This window comes from Psittacula echo, assembly GCF_963264785.1.
Source record: "Psittacula echo genome assembly, chromosome: 6".
Lineage (NCBI taxonomy): Eukaryota > Metazoa > Chordata > Aves > Psittaciformes > Psittacidae > Psittacula > Psittacula echo.
Genome location: NC_137743.1, coordinates 60,948,314 through 60,967,127, shown reverse-complemented (window position 1 = coordinate 60,967,127; position 18,814 = coordinate 60,948,314). Strand labels below are relative to the sequence as shown.

At 37.9% G+C, this 18,814-nt stretch overlaps 1 protein-coding gene across 3 annotated transcripts in view; it reads left to right on the top strand.

The window, feature by feature from the left end:
• The window catches only part of ADK (adenosine kinase), a 307,364-nt gene that overhangs the window by 264,293 nt on the left and 24,257 nt on the right, over positions 1–18,814 (top strand). For all 3 annotated transcript variants that reach the window (XM_080620985.1, XM_080620983.1, XM_080620984.1), the window contains one exon: positions 871–985. In XM_080620985.1, the coding sequence (XP_080477111.1) occupies positions 871–985 (115 nt within the window). The remainder of the gene's footprint in view (positions 1–870; positions 986–18,814) is intronic.

The window sequence follows — 18,814 nt, the reverse complement described above, 5'->3', positions numbered from 1 at the left end:
GTTGCAGATCATAGGGCAACTATGAGAATAGGAAGGATAATATTCTAACGACAACTTGTGTTCTTAGAGTTTCTTGAATCAAATTAAGCATTTGAAACTTGTGGCTGTTGAAGACATTGGATGAATGAAAGGTTTGGGTTTTGGCCAGTGTCTCTGTTCCTAGCTACATGCACTCTGGTGTACAAAGTCTCTTTAAAGCAAAGATTCCTGAATTTTTTACAGCTTAGTCTTACTTCAGAAAATCAAGGATGTTCTGTGCCCCACTGAATATACCTTTCACCCTTTGCTTCCCTGCATCTCAATTATGCAAGCAGCTAGTGAGCACAGAGCATATTCACCTGGGCTCCACACCTTTAAGGCACTGCAGTGTGCAGTCAGTTTACTTGCTGAGATCAGTTGCTGTAGGGAAGTGAGGGAAACAGTATGTGTAATCCTGCTGAAATCAGAGGGATTATAGTACTATAAAACCTGGCTAAATTGGATGAAAATCAGGCTCAGAGTTGATCCAAAGTATTCTCTTTCTGATTTTAATTTTATGGTAGGTAAGGTTAGAATCCAGTCAGCAGCAAAGAAACCCACTAATTGCTCATTAGGAAATGCTCTGTAATTCCTTTGTTAGCTTTGCAGTTTTGCAGCAATTGGAATAGCTGAACTATCATTATCAAGATTAAAAACAATGGTCTCATAGTACTACATAAACCCTTAGGAGAATGAAATATTCCTCCTTTTAAAAATCTTCCTCTACTGACAATAAAGTCTATTTTATACCTAGCCATAATAAAAAAAAATCTTTGATCTGCTAATAAAGTTCTAATCTCCCACTGCTCTAGTGTGCTGGTAACAAGAATTTTCTTTCTCTCCTATTAATAGACTGAAGATATTAAAGAGATAGCCCGCAAGACACAAGCCCTGCCAAAGGTGAACACTAAAAGGCAACGAATCGTAGTCTTTACCCAGGGGAAAGATGACACTGTAATGGCTACAGGTATATTTTTCAAATGTCCCTTGTTGCTCACAGTAAATATTCTAGTTAAACAATTACAAATTGTGGCTTTACAAATTTTAACTGTTAAATGGTCGTTGGAGCATTTGCCTTTTGATGTTAGCCCATGATCCTCATCTGTTACACTTATAATTGTTTTAAGATTCTGAATTTAAGAAGTTAATATTTCACAGGAATGCCTGGGAATTTAGTTCTGAACATCTTAAGTTCTTTTTTTATAACATATATATAAAATATTGATCCAGTTGGTTTTACTCAGATTTTTATGACTTGAGATTTTATCTGTGTAGCCGTCTTTGCTGCAAACAAGAACACACTATGCCTGCTGAGAACAGCTGTGCAACAGTATAGTATATTTAAACATTTGTGAAGAGGAGGAAGTGAAATCCGGTACTAAGTGAATTTCCAGGCATTTTTGCTTTGAGCAGAAAGTCTCACTTTAGCTTTTCTCAGCCGTCTGCTCTTCTATTCTCAAAGGAGTACGTGGGAAAAAGGTGTTCTAGCAGGGATACAAGTAGTTTGTGCTGTCTAAATTGATGATGTACGACGCACAGATTTAAGCATTATAAACATGACTGCCTACCTTTTGACAGTCTCTTTAATTCTGTCCACCTATGCTTCTAGACTAAATAAGCTATTAAAAACATGGACTGTGGCAAGCCATTTTTGTTGTTCCTTCCTTCACAAGGTAAGTTATTAGTCAGGGCTGAATTCCTGCTTTGGAAATCAAGTGAAGTTGAGGAAGCTTTGCACCTGAGGGGCTGGTGCTTACTTGTGATATTTGCCTCCAAATCAGAACTGGCTTCAGACTGTGGCTGCAGGGCTAGGCAGTAAGTAGGTATGTCATTGCTATATAGACCATTCTTAGCAACAGTTTGAATAATTTCTGCAACAGTTTGCCGCTTCTCCTGTTTTCTTAGCTACAAACTGGTTTGAAGGAAATAGAAAACAGTCATTGAGGGTTGGGTATGTGTATCTCACTGAATAATGATGGAAGCGTTGCATTACGTGTATGGCCCATATGGAGGCACTCCACTTGAGTATTGTACAGTTGGCTGAAAAATAGCAGTATAAAAATGTTTTTATACATGAGCTAGTAATAACAGTAGTAAACCTAAATCTTATATGTAACCGTCCTTTGCTCTTATTTAATTTTCACTGTGTACTTATTTTATTCTTCAAACTGGAGTTGTTAACAAATCCATTAATCCCTTCTTTGATATTTTTACAACTGGGAGCTTATTTGAGGACTGGCACTTGCTAATCTTAGCTGTTTTTTCGCTATGAAATGAACTTAAATTAGAGAATACACTTTATATGCATGATAAATGCAAGATGGATAGAGAGTGTATGCAATGGTGTCAGCTACAAAAGCAAACATGATAAATGTTAAGGCAGTTTTGAGCCGTGGGATAAGCTATTCAGTGCACAAGCATAGCTGAATCTCTTTGCTATGTTGTTATTCATGGCAGCCAAATAAATGTCAATAATAAAGGAGAATTAAAGATTTTCATTTCCCAGAGGCAGTCCTCTAATACAGCTTGATCTTTCATTTCATTTGTAATTCGTTCTCATGTCAGGATGCAATCATTCGCCAGGCTCTGTATGTCATGTTAAGTCATTTAATAATGATTAAGAACATAAAGATGTTTGGCCTGTGGGGCAGTTCTTGAAAGAGATACCAATTTGTTATTGTTTTCCCCCTTTTTCATTGCTTTGGTGTGGATCATCTTTTTCCCACCTCCTCACATTAAAATAATAATCAAAGAAGGAAAACGTGTCCCTTAATTTAGCATATGATGATACCACAGAATGGCATAGAGTACTGCTAACACACTTACTTCAACACTAATTAGGTCTAGTTCTGCTTTGAAACCTTCAGTGGAAAGTGTAAGAAGTTTCTAAGTGCTAAGTGATCTTTGGAAGAATTACTTCATTTAGGAATAGTTACAGTATAAAATACATTTCCTTTTTCTAATGCACAGGAGTACATTTTTTGAAGAAGCAAGCTGTGTGTAGTTATTTATCCTGCCTTTCTGAGGAAACAATATAGTCTCAAAGAGTTTGTGCCTGGATTAAGATAGCATTTGCAATGTCAGCTTTGGACTTGGATATGCTTGTTGGTACCTTCTGCTTTATATTTTGTCTGCGTTAATAATAGTAAAAACAATGTGTTTGTTAGCTGGAAGGCATTTCTGTCAGTAGTAACTCAGGCAGAGGGGATCAGTATCCAGGCAAAGGACTTTTCCTTCCAGCCTACTACTGCTTTTAAGTTACTTCATCAGCTGTTGGGCAGGTCACTTATTCCAGTGGTCTTAGTTTATGTCTGAAAGAGCACAGGATGGGCCTGGAGTGTACAGGTGTGGGAGTACAAGACCAAGGTAAATTTGGCCTTTGTGGGTTTTTTTCCTTCCCTTCCCATTTTCCCCATGGAAAGGTCTTTGCTTTCTGGCAGCAGCAGAGTGGCATTACTGTGAGCCATGGGAGTAGAAGTGAATTGCTTTTATCAGGCTACATTCTGTAAAGAGGAACAGGCAAATGGCCCACCCACTTCTCCTTTCCCTTTCCAGTGCCCATGCACAGCAAGATGAGATAGGCAATACTGAGGTTGTAAGAGCATCCTTAACAGAGCTCTGCTTCCTCTGTCACATCCTCTGCATACTGTCCAGGACCAGGCAGCAGTGGGACTAGGTAGTGAGGGGCTGGGTAACGAGAGGGGGTGTGCACATTTTGAACGAGTTATGTGTCGGTCGGATGGGGGATCAGGTAATGGAAATAATGAAGGGATACACTTCGATACAGCTCTGGCTGGAAGAAGAGGAAATAAGATGGATAAAAGGGGTTGTTGCAGGTTGCCAGCTCATTTGTGAAAGGGCACAATATTAATTATACATCCTGGAAATTAGGTATGGATTTTGGGGGATTTTTTAGTGGAGTAAAGGCCAGTTACAGCTAATCATTACATGCAGAGAATATTATGGCAACAGTTGTTGTTGCTTCCTAGACATTCCAGAGAGCAGAAATATCAGTGGGTATTTGCAGAGTAGAGCATAGGGCAAAAAGCTGCAGTTTGTTACCAAAAAGAAAGAAAGATTGACCAGAAAGTTTTGAGAATACAGCTCTTGCAGATGAGGAAGAGAGCTTAGACTGAGGCACTAAAGCATCTAATTCCTCAAAAAATATCGTTCAGCCATACCGCAAAGATGTTTAGTCATCCTATGAGTTGCTGCAGTTTACACAGTGTTGTTTTAATGCCCACCAAACCCACTGTTGGCTCACCTCAAACAGACTACGAGCTGTAGGCGTTCAGGCGCGGATTAACAAGGAACTTAGAGGTCCATGCAACTGAAGCAGATCATGAAAATGGAGAGAAGCAATAACCGCATCAGCAATCCCAATCTAAGCCATTCCCATCTCTCAATCCACATGCTTTGGCTGTCTGGATTATTTATATTTTCAGAGGAAAAATTTGTATCTCTTTATAATGGAATGCATCGGGTCTTTCTACTGTCTGTTCATATCTCTTCCGTCACAATACTCCAGCCCCAAGGCCCCTTTTCTCTCCCCTTCCTTTCTGTTCTCTGTCAGTAGGAATAATTACAAGGAAGAGGCAAGCTCAAATTCAAGCTGAGTGTGATCAGTGTGTTTTATAGGGAAGGAAAGAAGTGTTTAGTATTGGCACACAGGAGCTGTGTGATGAAATGTTAACTAAATTGTCAGCTTCTAAGACTCCACAGAGCGTGTGCAAATGATTGTGGTCTGAAGTTTTCCTCTTCATGTCATAGAATCATAGAATGGTTTGGGTTGGAAAGGACCTTTAAAGGCCATCTAGTCCAACCCTCCTGCAGTAAGTAGGGACACCTGCCACTAGACCAGGTTGCTCAAAGCTTTGTCCAGTCTGACCTTGAATGTTTCCAAGGATGGGACATCTGTCACCTCTCTGGGCAACCTGAGGTGCATTTTTTGATGATGTCAAATGATATATATTTTTTACTGAAAAGCTTGAAGACATTGGGCCTCCTCAGTGACCCTGAGGATTAACATTGATGAAAATGTTGTCGTTTTCTCTAGCACTGGTCCTCAATGTGGCTGAATTTTGATAAAACTCTCTTGAACAAAAGTAGCCTGTAAGAGACACCTGTGATGAAACCTCTTAGTACAGAGAGAGAAGTAGGCTTTGGGAAAGGTACTGGTAACTGAAGGTAGGATCTGTGGACTTCCTTACCAGAAAAGTTTATCTGAGGAACACTATTGGGTTAATTATTTTTGTGGATGCTCCTCATACATACTGGAAATTACTTGGCTATCAAGACTAGTCTCACAACCACAGCCGTATTCCATTATATCCCTCTTCCCAGGCCTGAGAATCTGGATCTAACTGAGGGTTCCTGAGCTTATGGGATACATTCATTTCACCTTTCAATACTTCTTTTTGTGACCACAAAAATACGTACGTGGGGAAAGCAAGAGGAGTTAATGAATACATGCAGTCTCCTGATTTCAGCAGTTGGAGCTTTTAAGAAACGTACCAAAAATCACAGGCTCTGGCAAGAACATACATGTCATATCTATATGTGTGCTATAACATTTGTCAAAATCAAATGCTGTGAAAGCTATCCCTTTTACAGAGCTGTTCATAACATTTTTAAACAAATTACTTTTAGTCAGATGCATTTTATGACTGGTCTTGGCCCAAAGGGAAATCTTTGGAAAGTCTGAGCAAAATCAGTTCAGCAATGGAAAAACATACTTTCATATTGAAATATTTGCATAATTAAAAAACAGCTGAAGCTACAAACTTTAAACTTGGCTTGTTTTATGGCTCTAATAGAGGAAAGAAAAACAATCCAAATTTAAAGAAAATCACTTCAGCATTTTTCAAGTTATGAATGATGAAATCTGGCATGTTCAGACATGAACATGGAATTTTCCATTCTTTTTCCCTCCGATGTTTGCAAGACCACCTCTGTTAAGGGCACATTTGTAATAACCTCATTTGTTAGAATATGGCAGTAAAAACAGATTTTTGAAGGATTCAAGCATTAAAGCTACCTCAGTTAGGGCTTACTAAGCACTTACATCTTCTTCAGGTTTGAGACACATTACTCAATGTATTTCAGGAAATGCATTAGCAATGCTGGCAAATGTGGTAAAATGAGAAAGGTCCATCTTAAAAATTTGTTTGTGCACCTACCACGTAGTACCACTGAAATAGTATTTGTGAATTTCTGCTTGTTATTACTGTTATTGAATCTGTTCCATAAATTAAACGGCATGTGCAGTGTAGCTTAATAAATATGTCAAAATAAAACTTGCAACGTTACCAAGTTTTAGAGCCTGCCTACTAAGCTTTTGATGTTGGAGTAATACTAGGCAGTTGTCTCTATCTGTTATCTGAAACAGGATACTGAGTTAAGTGGATGTCGGTGTCACCCAGTACAACCATTCTTAAGCTAGTATCTGCAGTTATGTTCATAAATTCGAAGTTTATAAGTTTGGATAAAACCAAAACCTGATCTAGATGAAAAAAGCAACAAATGGTAGTATGTTTTTATGAATGATGAAGCTTCTTTTACTGTGTAAGGGTATGTAAAATCTTAAATATTTTAGGAGAGTTTATAAACTGTTTGTTTTAGAAACATTGTCAAAACTGTGGAAACCAGAGAGATTTTAAGAGTCAGTCTTTAATCATAATGGTATGATGCTGTATGCTTTTTTGGGGGAATAAAAAAGGCTGATGTTCAAGCACACAACTTACTCAAAACAGAGGTCAGCCTGTGCTGCAGTCATAGATCAGCATGTTACCTTGTAAGCCTATCTATAAAACATAGAAGTATTTATTACTATTGACACTGCTGACATTTTATGGTGGGCCTGTTTGCAGCTCCACTTTCTGTAAGCTTCTGAGTATTGTGTATTATCCTCCAAGAAGCAAGAAAAAGCATTATTTTTTCCTTACAGCTTTTGTGCCTAGCTTTCCAGACAGGAAAACCTTGACTAACTCTTTTTATCCAACAGCCTTCCTCATCCTTCTTGGATCTGGAGAAATAGTGGTTGGGTTATATTAGTGTGCTCTCTTTTTCACAGGTTTACACACTTTCACTCTTCCCTATCCATTTATATTCACAAATAGAAAGAAAAGCTTAAAAAACAAAAAAGGATTTAGGAAAAGGAAGTTTTAGTCTGCTCATGGCATAACAAATGATCCAGAAAGCCCAAAAGAATTCTTTTTAGTTTAGTTGTGACTTAGGAAACCACAAAACCTAAATTAATAATGAACATTTGTTGATAGGGATTAATGAATAGCAAAGCTGGTAATACCTTTTTGTAACTGAGACCATTCATGCTGTGTAGGAGAGGAGGTCTGAGCATTTTATTAGACAGCTGAAACACATTAATAAAACATACATTCCTGGATACTGGTGTCTTGACTGAGCTTAAAAGTGCATCAACTGTTGCATCTCAAAGGATGCATATACATATATGTAAATAGGTATATGTATATATGTAATATGTGTGTGTTTCAGTGATTTATATTGATTTAGGAAAAAGATGTCTTTTCTAGTCTAATGTGTTCATGTTTAGGCCAGGAATTGAGAGTGAAGCTAGAGAACGCCCTTTTCATGTATAATCACTAGAAATACTAGGAAGTATTTCCTCTTACGCAGAAGAATTTCTCCCTTTGTTCCTCAGATACAAGTACATAGATTTAGGAAGTCAGGTTTTGTACCATAATTCTAAAAAAGATTCTTGGAGGCATAGCTGTTAATATACAAATGCACTGCTTAGGTCGTAGAAATTACATGATGTTGGAGAGGCAGTACAGGGTGAGAGCGTGGGAACAGGACGGAGGCAGACCAATGGTCTGTCTAAACTGGTATCTGCAACAGTAGTGGGTGCTTGTAAAAGAGGATAAAGCCAGAACAAATCTGTACTGATATTTCCATGTTACGCTCTCCTAGCTTCCAGCAACCTGTAGTTTGGCAATTTCTGAACTAGAGAAGTTGTCTTCGTGCTTAATACTCCAAAATAGTTTACCATACATAATGTCTTTTGATAATAAGCATCACAGACTCTGTGTTATGTAAAGAAAATAAATACCCTCCCCTTATTTGTTTGGATTTAGCCACTCAAGAATGTTACTGTCTATGTCCAGCTGCTTGTATTGCACAGCCAGTCCGTCATCATTCCATATGCAATATCTTTTTCCTTTTGATTTTGCAGAACTCTTGCTTACCTTCCCTTCACTGGTGTTTTCTCCAGGCTTTTTTACTATTCAGATACTTGCTCTTTGTTTGATCCATATTCTGACACCCTGGACCACCCTTCACTGCACCTTCTTCAGGTCTGCTATACTCTTTGTGCCTGAGAAGTTTACAAAGTGGTTTAATTTTGTTGTTTTCTTTGTTCTGTATTCCGCTTTTAATAATTGCTAACATTGTATTTGTTTTTCTGGCTGCCACTGATGATTGATCTGACATTTTCATAGAATTATCTGTTGAAGCTTCAAATGTTCTGTATGGTGTGGTAATGTGTGGTTTAGAGCCCATCAGTGTGTATTTAAAGCTAGAATTGATTTATTTTTTTTTATACATGCACCTTTCTTACATTTATTGACAGAGAATTTTATAGCCCAAAGTGTGAGCACTTCTGCAGTCTTTTACACTCAGCTTTCTTTTTTACTATCCCAAATGAATCTAAATGTATCCCTAGAAGATGGCACATGCTGCACTAAATAGCTCCCCTCAGAAAGGGTATGCATAGCCTGGAGGTGCTACCCGTAACAGGTATGCACAGTTAGCATCAAGAGTGGATGTGGGCGTGGGGATTTCGGTAAGGCCACCTCTTAAATGAGTTGAAGTCTTTCTTGCCTGGCTCTGAAGAGCAAGGCTGAATGAATTTATAGTAAGATACTGATTCAGGTGCCATTAAATCCAAAATGGACACTCTTGTTCAGGAAATAAAGTACCTTAGTACACTGCAGCTGAGTTCTTTTGTTTGTTTCGGGTTTTTGAGAAATATGATTTTGATATTATTCCTCAATTAGAGCATCCACATAGAATTAGTTTATCGTTAATTTCTGTTGCCTCCTGTGTACATGACTGTAATACTTTAAAACTGGCACCATTTTACTGGTGAACTGAGTAAGTTGTGAGATGGTTCATACAGAAAAAATTACATCAGCACACTGTTATTCTCTTTACTCAAACCCTGAAGCAACAGAACTCCTTACCAGAAATCCTGAGAAGACAAGATTGTGGTAATTAAGCCTCCTGGTTACCAGTGCAGGCCCCTACTGTTCTTGGTAGTCATAGAAGGAACGAGGATTCACCTTATTTGTTCTATAGCTACCTAGTCCTCAGAGCATGTGAAATGGAGAGCTGGGTCCCTAGCAGTTCTAAACTGATAGAAAAATCAGAAATCACTGCTCCTCTAGGATACACATTTTCCCCACACTGACAGCATACTGCATGACAGCATGGGGAGCCAGCTCAGCAGTCTGCACAGACTGGCAGAAACCTACCCATCCTGGTATGGTACTGAGCTCTTGGGACCAGCTCATTCCAGGGTTAAGATGAGTACTAGTGCCAGCATGGGAGGACAGAATGCAGCATTTGCAGTAGAAGGAGACAAGGATGAGGTTATAGTATCTGCAAACTATAGCAGCTGAAGTTGTTCTGGAGGCTTACTCTGAGACGTAAAACAAGATCCATCTAGCAACAAAGACTGTAGTTCCAAAGTTGGAGTGAAAGTTGCTCCAGGATCAGCTGGCAGCATTGTAGAATTACATTCTCAAAGCAAAGAGCAAAGAACAATGGCACAGAGCCATGAATGTACTATCACAAGGGAACTGATGTATTTGACATCTCATGTGCTGAAAACTACCAATTCTGTCATAGAATTCTATTAAAAAGAGCCAGTCGTTCAGTAATTGGGAAGCACTGGAATTAATGACAGCACTCAGATTTAATTTGTGCTTTTCACGTGTGCATGTAATCCATGCAACTTTGTCAAGATTATTAAAATGATACCTACCCTCCCCATGCACACCAAACATGAAATTCTGGTGACTTTTAGCTTTTCAGCAACTGTTTTTGCAGCTACAATGTTATGTCAGTTGAAATACGTCTTTCTGACTTTTTGAACAAACTGAAGAAAATCCCAAACTCCACTGTTCTGTTTCATATAAAATAATTATCCTGTAAACTTTTGATTAAATTTGTGCTTAAAGGTCAGCATTGTCCTTTTCTATACTCGCATTCTTTGTTGCAGTAGTATTCAGTAGTGGACGCTACCCATTTCTCCTTAAAGCATGTGCTTTATGAGTTGAAATCTGAAACCCATGCTTTAAAGGTTTACAGTGCCTAGGCTTCTCACCTCCCGACACTTAGGTTCAAATCCTACTAAGAGGGCGGCTATTTCATGAAATTATTCAAATAGTAATTTTTTTACCAATAATTTTTAGGAAATGTATTTTCTCTTTACGTTGATTTGGTATGATTTTTTTTTTCATTGTAAGAAATTAAATATATGGCTTGTTCAGCAGGTTCCATAATAGATCAATAATTCGTTGGCTTAACTTTTTTTTTCCTGTGGAGATGTGGGAAGATCGATGTCTGTATTGCCCTAGGTCATGATCAATACTTTTAATAAAACTTTCTTTTTTTTCTTTTCCTTTTTTTTTTTTTTTTGCCTTTGTACCTTTGTACGGTTTTGCTTTTATTAATGAGCTTTTCCTTTAGTTTCAGACCATTAATGGTTTTCAGATAATGTCATACTGCCCAAGGTCAAGGCCAGTTTGAACTTAAAACTCTACTTATCAGTGATTAAATCTATTGGATGGGCATAGATGTGTTAGAAGACATAAGAGTTTGAGGCACTGCTTTCTAGAGGCTCAAAGTTCAAACAAAACAAAATCTTAACCTTCTGGGAGGATGGCACATTAAGGCTCCTCTTTTTTTCTTTTTTTCTTTTTCATTTCCTCATTAAATAAATAAGGATTGTTCCTACTTATGGATCTCGTATTGGCGTTAACATCACAAGTAACTACTATGGCCTTGACTACTCTTCAATTAAAGATATTAAATGCTCCATATTGAGAGTTTTAATGGTATGTTGCTCATTTTGCACAACCAGTTTGAAATAAGGTAATGCATCTTTTGTTCACTGCTGAAATTCTGGATAAGAAGCAACTTATCAAAGTGTGTGTTACTAGCTGGAGTGCTTGCAGAGGATGTGATATTATTGTCTCTGAGGCTCAACCCAGTGTCTTTTGAAATCAATTGAAAGATCTCATTAACTTCATTGGATATCGATTATGGCCATAGAGTTAGAACATTCATGAATATTAATGGTTTATACTGATCCATGTGTCTTTTTGTGTGTTGTACCTTGTCTGCAATCTGATTCAATTTTTGTAGCCTACGTAGAGGTTATACAAAAAGTGAACTTTAGATATGCTGAAAGATTTGATAACACGTTTTACCCTAAGGTGTCTTCTTTGTTGTCTGTTACAAATGAGGTGCATTAAAGAACTGCACCACCCTTTGACCACTGGCACCTAGGCAGAATACCTCCTGTAGAAGGTCTTTTTTTCCATTATTTTGGCAGTGCTAGCCTTTTTTTATTAGGCAGCAGTTCACTTCATAACAAATCATCACAGAAGAGTTTGAACAGCAGAATCCCTACTCAGAAGGTGCCCTACAGACTCTGGTAGCCTATCATCTTTAATTTAGAGATTTTATTTCCCATCTTGTGATTACAGTTGAATGAACATTGTAGAAAAGTTTAAATTGTAGCTATCCATGTCATGCTTTGCCGTGAATGATGGAACTTAACATTTTCAAGCCTCTAATCTCACCTGCTCAAATAGTCCCTGTAAAATAATTGCGCAGAATGGCAGGAGAGTAAAATGTGGGTACGTATGGTGACCTTGGATGAAAATTAACTGCAGGAACTGGCCCTTTGATTAGAAGTTTCTCTGCTGCAGCATCCAGTTGCAGGCAATAGAAGTTGTACAAAGTAGGTGGCTGAATGGAAAACAAATCCTTAGCTCTAGGAGGGATAAAGGCTAGGGTGGATCCTGGCTGGTGGAAAAAGTGGGCAAAGGGAAAGTTTGAATGGGTCCTGCTTCGCCTGACTTTGGGGATTTAGGATTCAATTTGTGTAAGATGACAAAAAATCTTCAGTTAACACCGAGGGTGGGGTTGTTAATTGGAGTTCTCAAAAATGGTTAATTGTTTAAAAGTAGGAATTATGAAATTTATGATCAGTTTGGCTCAGTGATTTCCACAGTAAATTTCACAGATAAATCAAAGTGGAAATTGTTTTAATGCCACATATGAAAAGTAGACTATGCACATTTCTTGTATACCAGCGACCTTGAGACACCTGCACATAATATGGAATATGAAGTGGGAGTTTAATATAAACCTCTGGATACCACAAAAATAATGTTTATGTAGTTGATCCCATTTGAATGAAAGTAGGCTCCAGCTTACTTTGACCGTAGCTGTTTGCTTTGTTATGAATAACAAAGTCAGTAAAGTAAGCAGACCTGGCTTAGAGTATATACAGACAGCAGATTTAATGAATACAGTAAACATGAACTTTTTTTATATTGCTATGTTTTGGCTATACCTACTGAATTATATAATACTAATGTTTCTTTAAAAAGAATACTGAGTGACATCTGAGACCAGATTTAAAGTTTGGGAGGCTGCTTATATTGATTTTATTTTCTGTAGTCTGCTACCCTGTGCCCCCCACCGCCCTCCTAATCCATTCCGATTCCTCTGCCTGCCCCAGTGATTAGCAGTCAAAACTAAATCAGAGAGGAGTCTATGGAACCAAATATTTATGCCCCTTGTAATCCGACACTGTGATATTGTACTGTGAACCTGAAAAGATGCCGGGCCATGCATTGTGGCTAACAGCAATTGATCACAAATGAAACTGCAGAACTCTATTCCAAATTGTTGGCTTTATAAATTTGATAATAAGTACATTTCCTGATAGCATGTACAAGTGCAATAAACTATGCATGCCCTCTCTTTCCGCCCCACCTGTCCCAATTGCAGAATGCCGTTTGTACAGTATATTGTTGTTGATGACAACTGAATAAGAATTTGTAGGAGCAGTTGGCTATCAAATGATGGCAAATTTAAAGGTTATGCAAATTGTGCCAGTACAGCCCAGCTTGTTTCAGACCTCTTTTCTCTATTATCATATCAATTGAGTCAGCTCATAGTAGACAAAGCAAGGTTATGGGAACCACCTAGAGCATCATGCACCATTAAACATCAATGCAGCATACATGAACATCTGCAACAATGATCTTATTAACAGAGGGTATAACGGAAGGCAATAAACAGCTTTCTCAGTCACTTAATTGTAAAAAATTTAATAACCTAATACTTGAATTATTTATCAACAGCAAGTTGGTCAAAAATCATGCAGTTGTGGTGGGTTAGATTACAATACCTATTTCACATTGTAAATCGCTACAAAAATGTGAAAATCCATTTGTGAGCAGTTAAACACTATAGTTAGAGTGCTAAACGTGCAATTTTCTTTTAATCTTTGGTGCATCATGGAATGTAAATATCTGCTTTTTGCGCTGCATTTTTTATATCTGGCTAAAATCAAATATTAAAAAAATAAAGATTGTTTTGGGATTTCCTACCTAACTAGGCAGCTTAAACGTTTCCAAAATCAAGGCACTGTTGTTTTGTTGTGAAAAGTAGAATACAAAAACCATAAAGTGGTCTTTGTGTACGCAACCAAAACACATTTGGAGAAACAAAGCAAAGTGTATTAGATATTTATACTGGCTATGTATCGTGTTGGTTTCTGGAGTAATCGCTGCGCTGCTCTAGAAGATGAGAGCATGTGAAGCTGTGATCTCAAATGGCTTAGGGAAATACAGAAATCAAAATATGTTAGATACTGATGATAAAGAGAAACAAGTTTTGGTTCTCTAAGGCCAAACCAAACTGCTAGGGATAGGCTAGGGTTTGAGCACACCCTTTGCTGGAACCAGATGAACTGGTGGGGAGTGCCAGCCCTCCTTTCCTTGGAGACTGAGGCACTGGTGGATTCCCTGCATTTGGTTCACAGGGAACTGAAGTCCTACTCATAAAAGGTTAGAGCAGCAGGAGGAGAGCACCACTCTTCTGATTTCAGCCTGAATGTGCAAAAGGTACCGGTATTTAAGAATAAAATCAGAAAAAGGAAATAAGAGACTGTATGAGTAAAACAGTACAGGCTCAAAGGTCAAGTTTGACAAGTGCATTCAGGTGAAAAACCTGCTCCAAACATTAGTCTGCTCCCAAGCAATTTCGCTCCTTCCTGGCACCCTCTGCTTCTACCTCTGCTGCCACCGAGTAGCAGCTATCAGGTCAGATTTGTATTGATATGGAAAAAGAATGAAGCTTTCTACTTTTTTGTTGGCATAAAAATCCAAAGTGCACTGGGATTGTTGGCTACAATTAGCCTCAGGGTCTCCAGTAGACACCTCAGTCATTTCAGTAGGAATCAACAGGAAAACAGGAAGGCTGGGGGGAAAGACAGTAAGCAGCAAAGATTGGTACAAATATGAATTTGGCAAACTGAGAATTACAGAAGTTAATTTGTTTCCAGTAAAAAAGGGAAGTTCCTCGAGGAAAAGAGGACAAAAATGTAGGCACTATGTCTGAATAACCATTAAGTATGCATTTTACACTAAAATGCTTCTAAAAGGAACAAGTAACAAGCATTTTCCAATTTTTTTCCACATTTTTAAGTTACGGTAGGCTATCCAGTGGTGTTGCCTGCATATCTGTCTGGTTTTTAAAGCACTCTCTGCTTCTTGCCTTTCTTTGTAACTTTTCATAACTTCATGATATCAGCAGACTGGCCACATTTTATTTACATTTATCTGTTTGCTTGCTTACCAACTTCACTTTCCAGATTGGAAACTCTTCAGAGCAGGAAACCGTTTTTTTTACATTTTTCTTCTAACACATATCTTGCTGATTATCTTGACAATATGAGAATGCAGATGAGGTTTAAAAGATCACAAGTTGAACTTGGCTATGCGTCCAACTGAAGTTTAATTAATTTTAGAATGTTTTACTGCTTCTATAAAGAAGATCAATGTGCTTGATTCTCAGGTTGAAATAGCTGAAAACTGAGTGATTCAGCAATTTAATACTACAGAAATAAAACTTCGAAGCAAAGTAACTGAGAGTGACAGGCAATGGTAGGAGTTTGACGTGGTTCTGCAGAGATAGAGGCTGGAGATTTTTAATTTGTCTGCTAGGTTAGTTATTTTGGGTTTGTGAAGCAGCCTGGTTTTATAGCATTGGGGTTCACTTTAAATGACAGTGTATGCACTGTAAAGCCTGTTGTGTTACCTTTACAAGTGCCTATATGCTACTACCATGCTTTAAAGTGCTTGTTACGCAAACATACTATTCAAGAGCTCTTGCTGGAAACCGTCAAAACTGCTGTTATAATAACTGTATCCAAATGCCACATTAATTCATTATGTAGTCAGTAATTGTATAAATTCAGGGCTTGCATAATTTACATTAAAATGTATGTTATATTATTTTGAAAGGTGGTAGACTGACCATCCTGCTTACAGCAATGGTTAGGTAATACTTTTAAACTGATCAAGTGATACTACAGAGATCGTAGTTTGGGGTATTTAGTTATCTAAGAAATTACTTGCAACTAAGGCAGGGGAAAACTACTTCATTTTGGGCCAAATTCTCTTTCTAGAGTGGCATAACATTTAAAGAATTCCAGTAAAAACAGTGGAGTTGCTCTGTTTTTAACTAACATTTTAAGAGCAGAATATTTTCCCCTTGAGACTAGAACAAATCTCAGCCTTCACTGCAGTGACATCTTCTAATAGATTTAAAACCTGCAAAACCCTGAGAAAATTCATTTAGCGAGCATGTTTCATTCTTCAAAAATAAATAAGCAGTCTGGGGAGAGCTTAATTAAAGGTAACACAGAATTTACAAATACAGCAAGTGAAGGAAGAGGTAATTGTGAAAGTTCTGCAGCGGAGTTCAAAGGATGAAAAATTAAAATTTCTACGTGTAATTTGGATATTTAAAGGCAATGCTGTAGAACGTCTGTGGTGTAACTGCCTCAGCAATGGCCAGCTACTATCCAATTAACTGCAATTTTTTCTTTTTAAGGAGAAATACATGTATACATTAACTTATTTTTAGTAATGTTTCTGGGGAAGGCTGTCTCTTTCATTCCAATGGACTGATTTTATTTATGAAACTAAATATAAATTCTCCCAGAAGAAAAAGCTCCTTTGGAACAGCTCTGTAGTGACCTAATGCTCACTCCTTCTCTTTTCAGTCTTACTGATGCTCAAGTAAAATAGAAGTGCCTTGGGCCCATTTCTGCCTCCACTGACAACCCATGCTTCTCAGATTATCATGTAGCATAAAAAAAGCTGTCATGTAACATGGCATTTATTTAAATGATGTGATTTCTGTGTTCACCACTCTGAAACTGAGGTATAGCTAAGAAAGCTGGCAAGTTTTGACAGGTTTGTTTGCCCCACTAGGGCAATATGCTTAATGTATAAAAAATCTGAGGCATAACACAGGTTTTTGTCCTGCTCAAAACCAAATTATAATGTGTTTTTCTCTTTTTTTTTTTTTTTTAGCCAATGCTCTCAAGCTTTTGGATAGGGATTGCTTTGACCTAATTATATGTTGATATTTGTCAGAAAATTCTCCCATAAGACAGTGTTTTGATGGTCCAGCTACGCAGTGGTTTAAAATGTATCTGTAGAATTCTGTGAGATGAAGTACAAACATACGTGCATTCCTACTAGTGTGCAGGGTTTGCTTCCTGAGCTGAAAGATGCTTCATTTTTGGGCAGTACCCATACCCATGTTCAGAAGGTTGAAGAGCTTGCGTGAGCTCGAACATATGTGTCTGTGTAACTTGAACATTCATACGTGATATATTCTTTACTGTAGATGCTGACATTCTGTCATCATTTGTGTGTTTTCAGTTCTTGAGCTACCTATTTATGGATTGAAACACATTTGTTTGTATTTCCTATTCCCATATGCAGCTCAAAAAATAATAGTTTTTTTTTTGGGGGGTAGGGGGGATTATACAGAAGGATCAAATAAGACACAGTGGCCAAACCAAGACACGTAGGATTTACAGTGCAAGATTTACAGGAAGACATTATGATATTTATTAATATCCAAGTCCAGATCTGGTTTTGTGTCACCCTGTACTTTCACTGGTGTGCCCAGGCTCACTGCAGTAGAGCATGCTCTTGATAGAGACTAGAATCCTACAGTTCATGGGGTTTGTTTACTGTGACCCATCTCTTCTGTCTTCAGGACTGATTTTGATCTGAGCTCTTCATAGGTATTCCAAGACATTGTGTTGTATTAATGAAAGATCTGCAGAAGGTTTTCTTAATTTTGGTGCCCATCTCTTCACACCCTTCGCCTTTTCCGAGTCCTCAACCTCTTTCCTGGTCTGGACAGTGATCACAGGAAAAGGATTTAGCTCTGAACACTACCTTCTGTCTCCAGCAGCCGTGCCGACCTAGAGGAGTGCATTTTCTGGCAGTTCAGTGGGCGCAGTTTCAGCTCCCTCTGAAAACTGTGCCCAGCGGGCAAATGGCAATATTCTTGTGTGCTCAGAAAGGCTTTTTCAACAGAGTTCATTGCCATTCTAAGCCTTAAACATTGTGACACATGCCAGAAAAATTCAGCAGCTTGTTCTTTAGGGCAGTTTTGCTATATATGTATGCATATATATATATATGTATTTTTTAAATGTATTAGCAGCAAACTGAAGCAAAACTAGTATTTTCTGTTGATCTTTTGCACATGGTCATAGTTGTTTACTTGAGCAAACAAAGAATTATTTAATATGAGAAATAAAGTAGGGCTTCAACTCATGGAACTGGCAGTCATGATATGGAAAATGCTGATGTTTAAGTGGTTCCCACACCTTTTATAAAGTAAACAAAACACATTTGGGCCTATAGAAGCTATTCGTGAGTTGATGCTGTTAGATTTTTTACACTTGTAACTAGATACAGAGCTCTGAGTCTAATCTCATACTGGTATAAATCAAGAGTTATTTCAAAGGAGTTGTGTTGAATTAACAGCCATGCAGACAGAATCACACATAGGTTCAGAGAATATACGTTGCATGCAAAAATAGGATTTAATTTTACATCGTTGCTAATAGTTGATGTATATGAGTGTATGAGTTCCTTTGGAGGAACCTTTTTTCCCCTATTAACTCTAATCCCATGAATCACACTTTAATGAGATGCTATGAATACGACTTCTGAATAAAAATACTCTTGACTAGATAATGGGACAATGTGTACGTCTGAAGAGAGCTGTAAAGGGAAGACAAATCTCACTGAACATCTTTGGATTAACTTTACCTCCTAGGAGAGAGGGAAAATGGGGTCTGCACACTGTTATTTCCCATACAGATATCTATAGGACCATGAGTAGAGCCACAGAAGATTCAAAGTCCTTGGCATCATATTCCTGCTCGGTTTCTACTTAAATTGAACCAGCTGCATCTGAGGGATAGTACTTAGCATCCTGGCCAACACAGCTATATGGACTTACTTTTGCTTAGTGAGCTGCAAAGAGCCTGACGATACTACTTGGGTCTTTTATTATGGAAATAAATTAATATTTGTATTAATTGTATCGTACCATAGATATATAAATGCCTTCTAAATGACAGCTACTCTATAACTTGTTTAGGGTAGCATTGTTTATTGTAGCAATAAGGGCT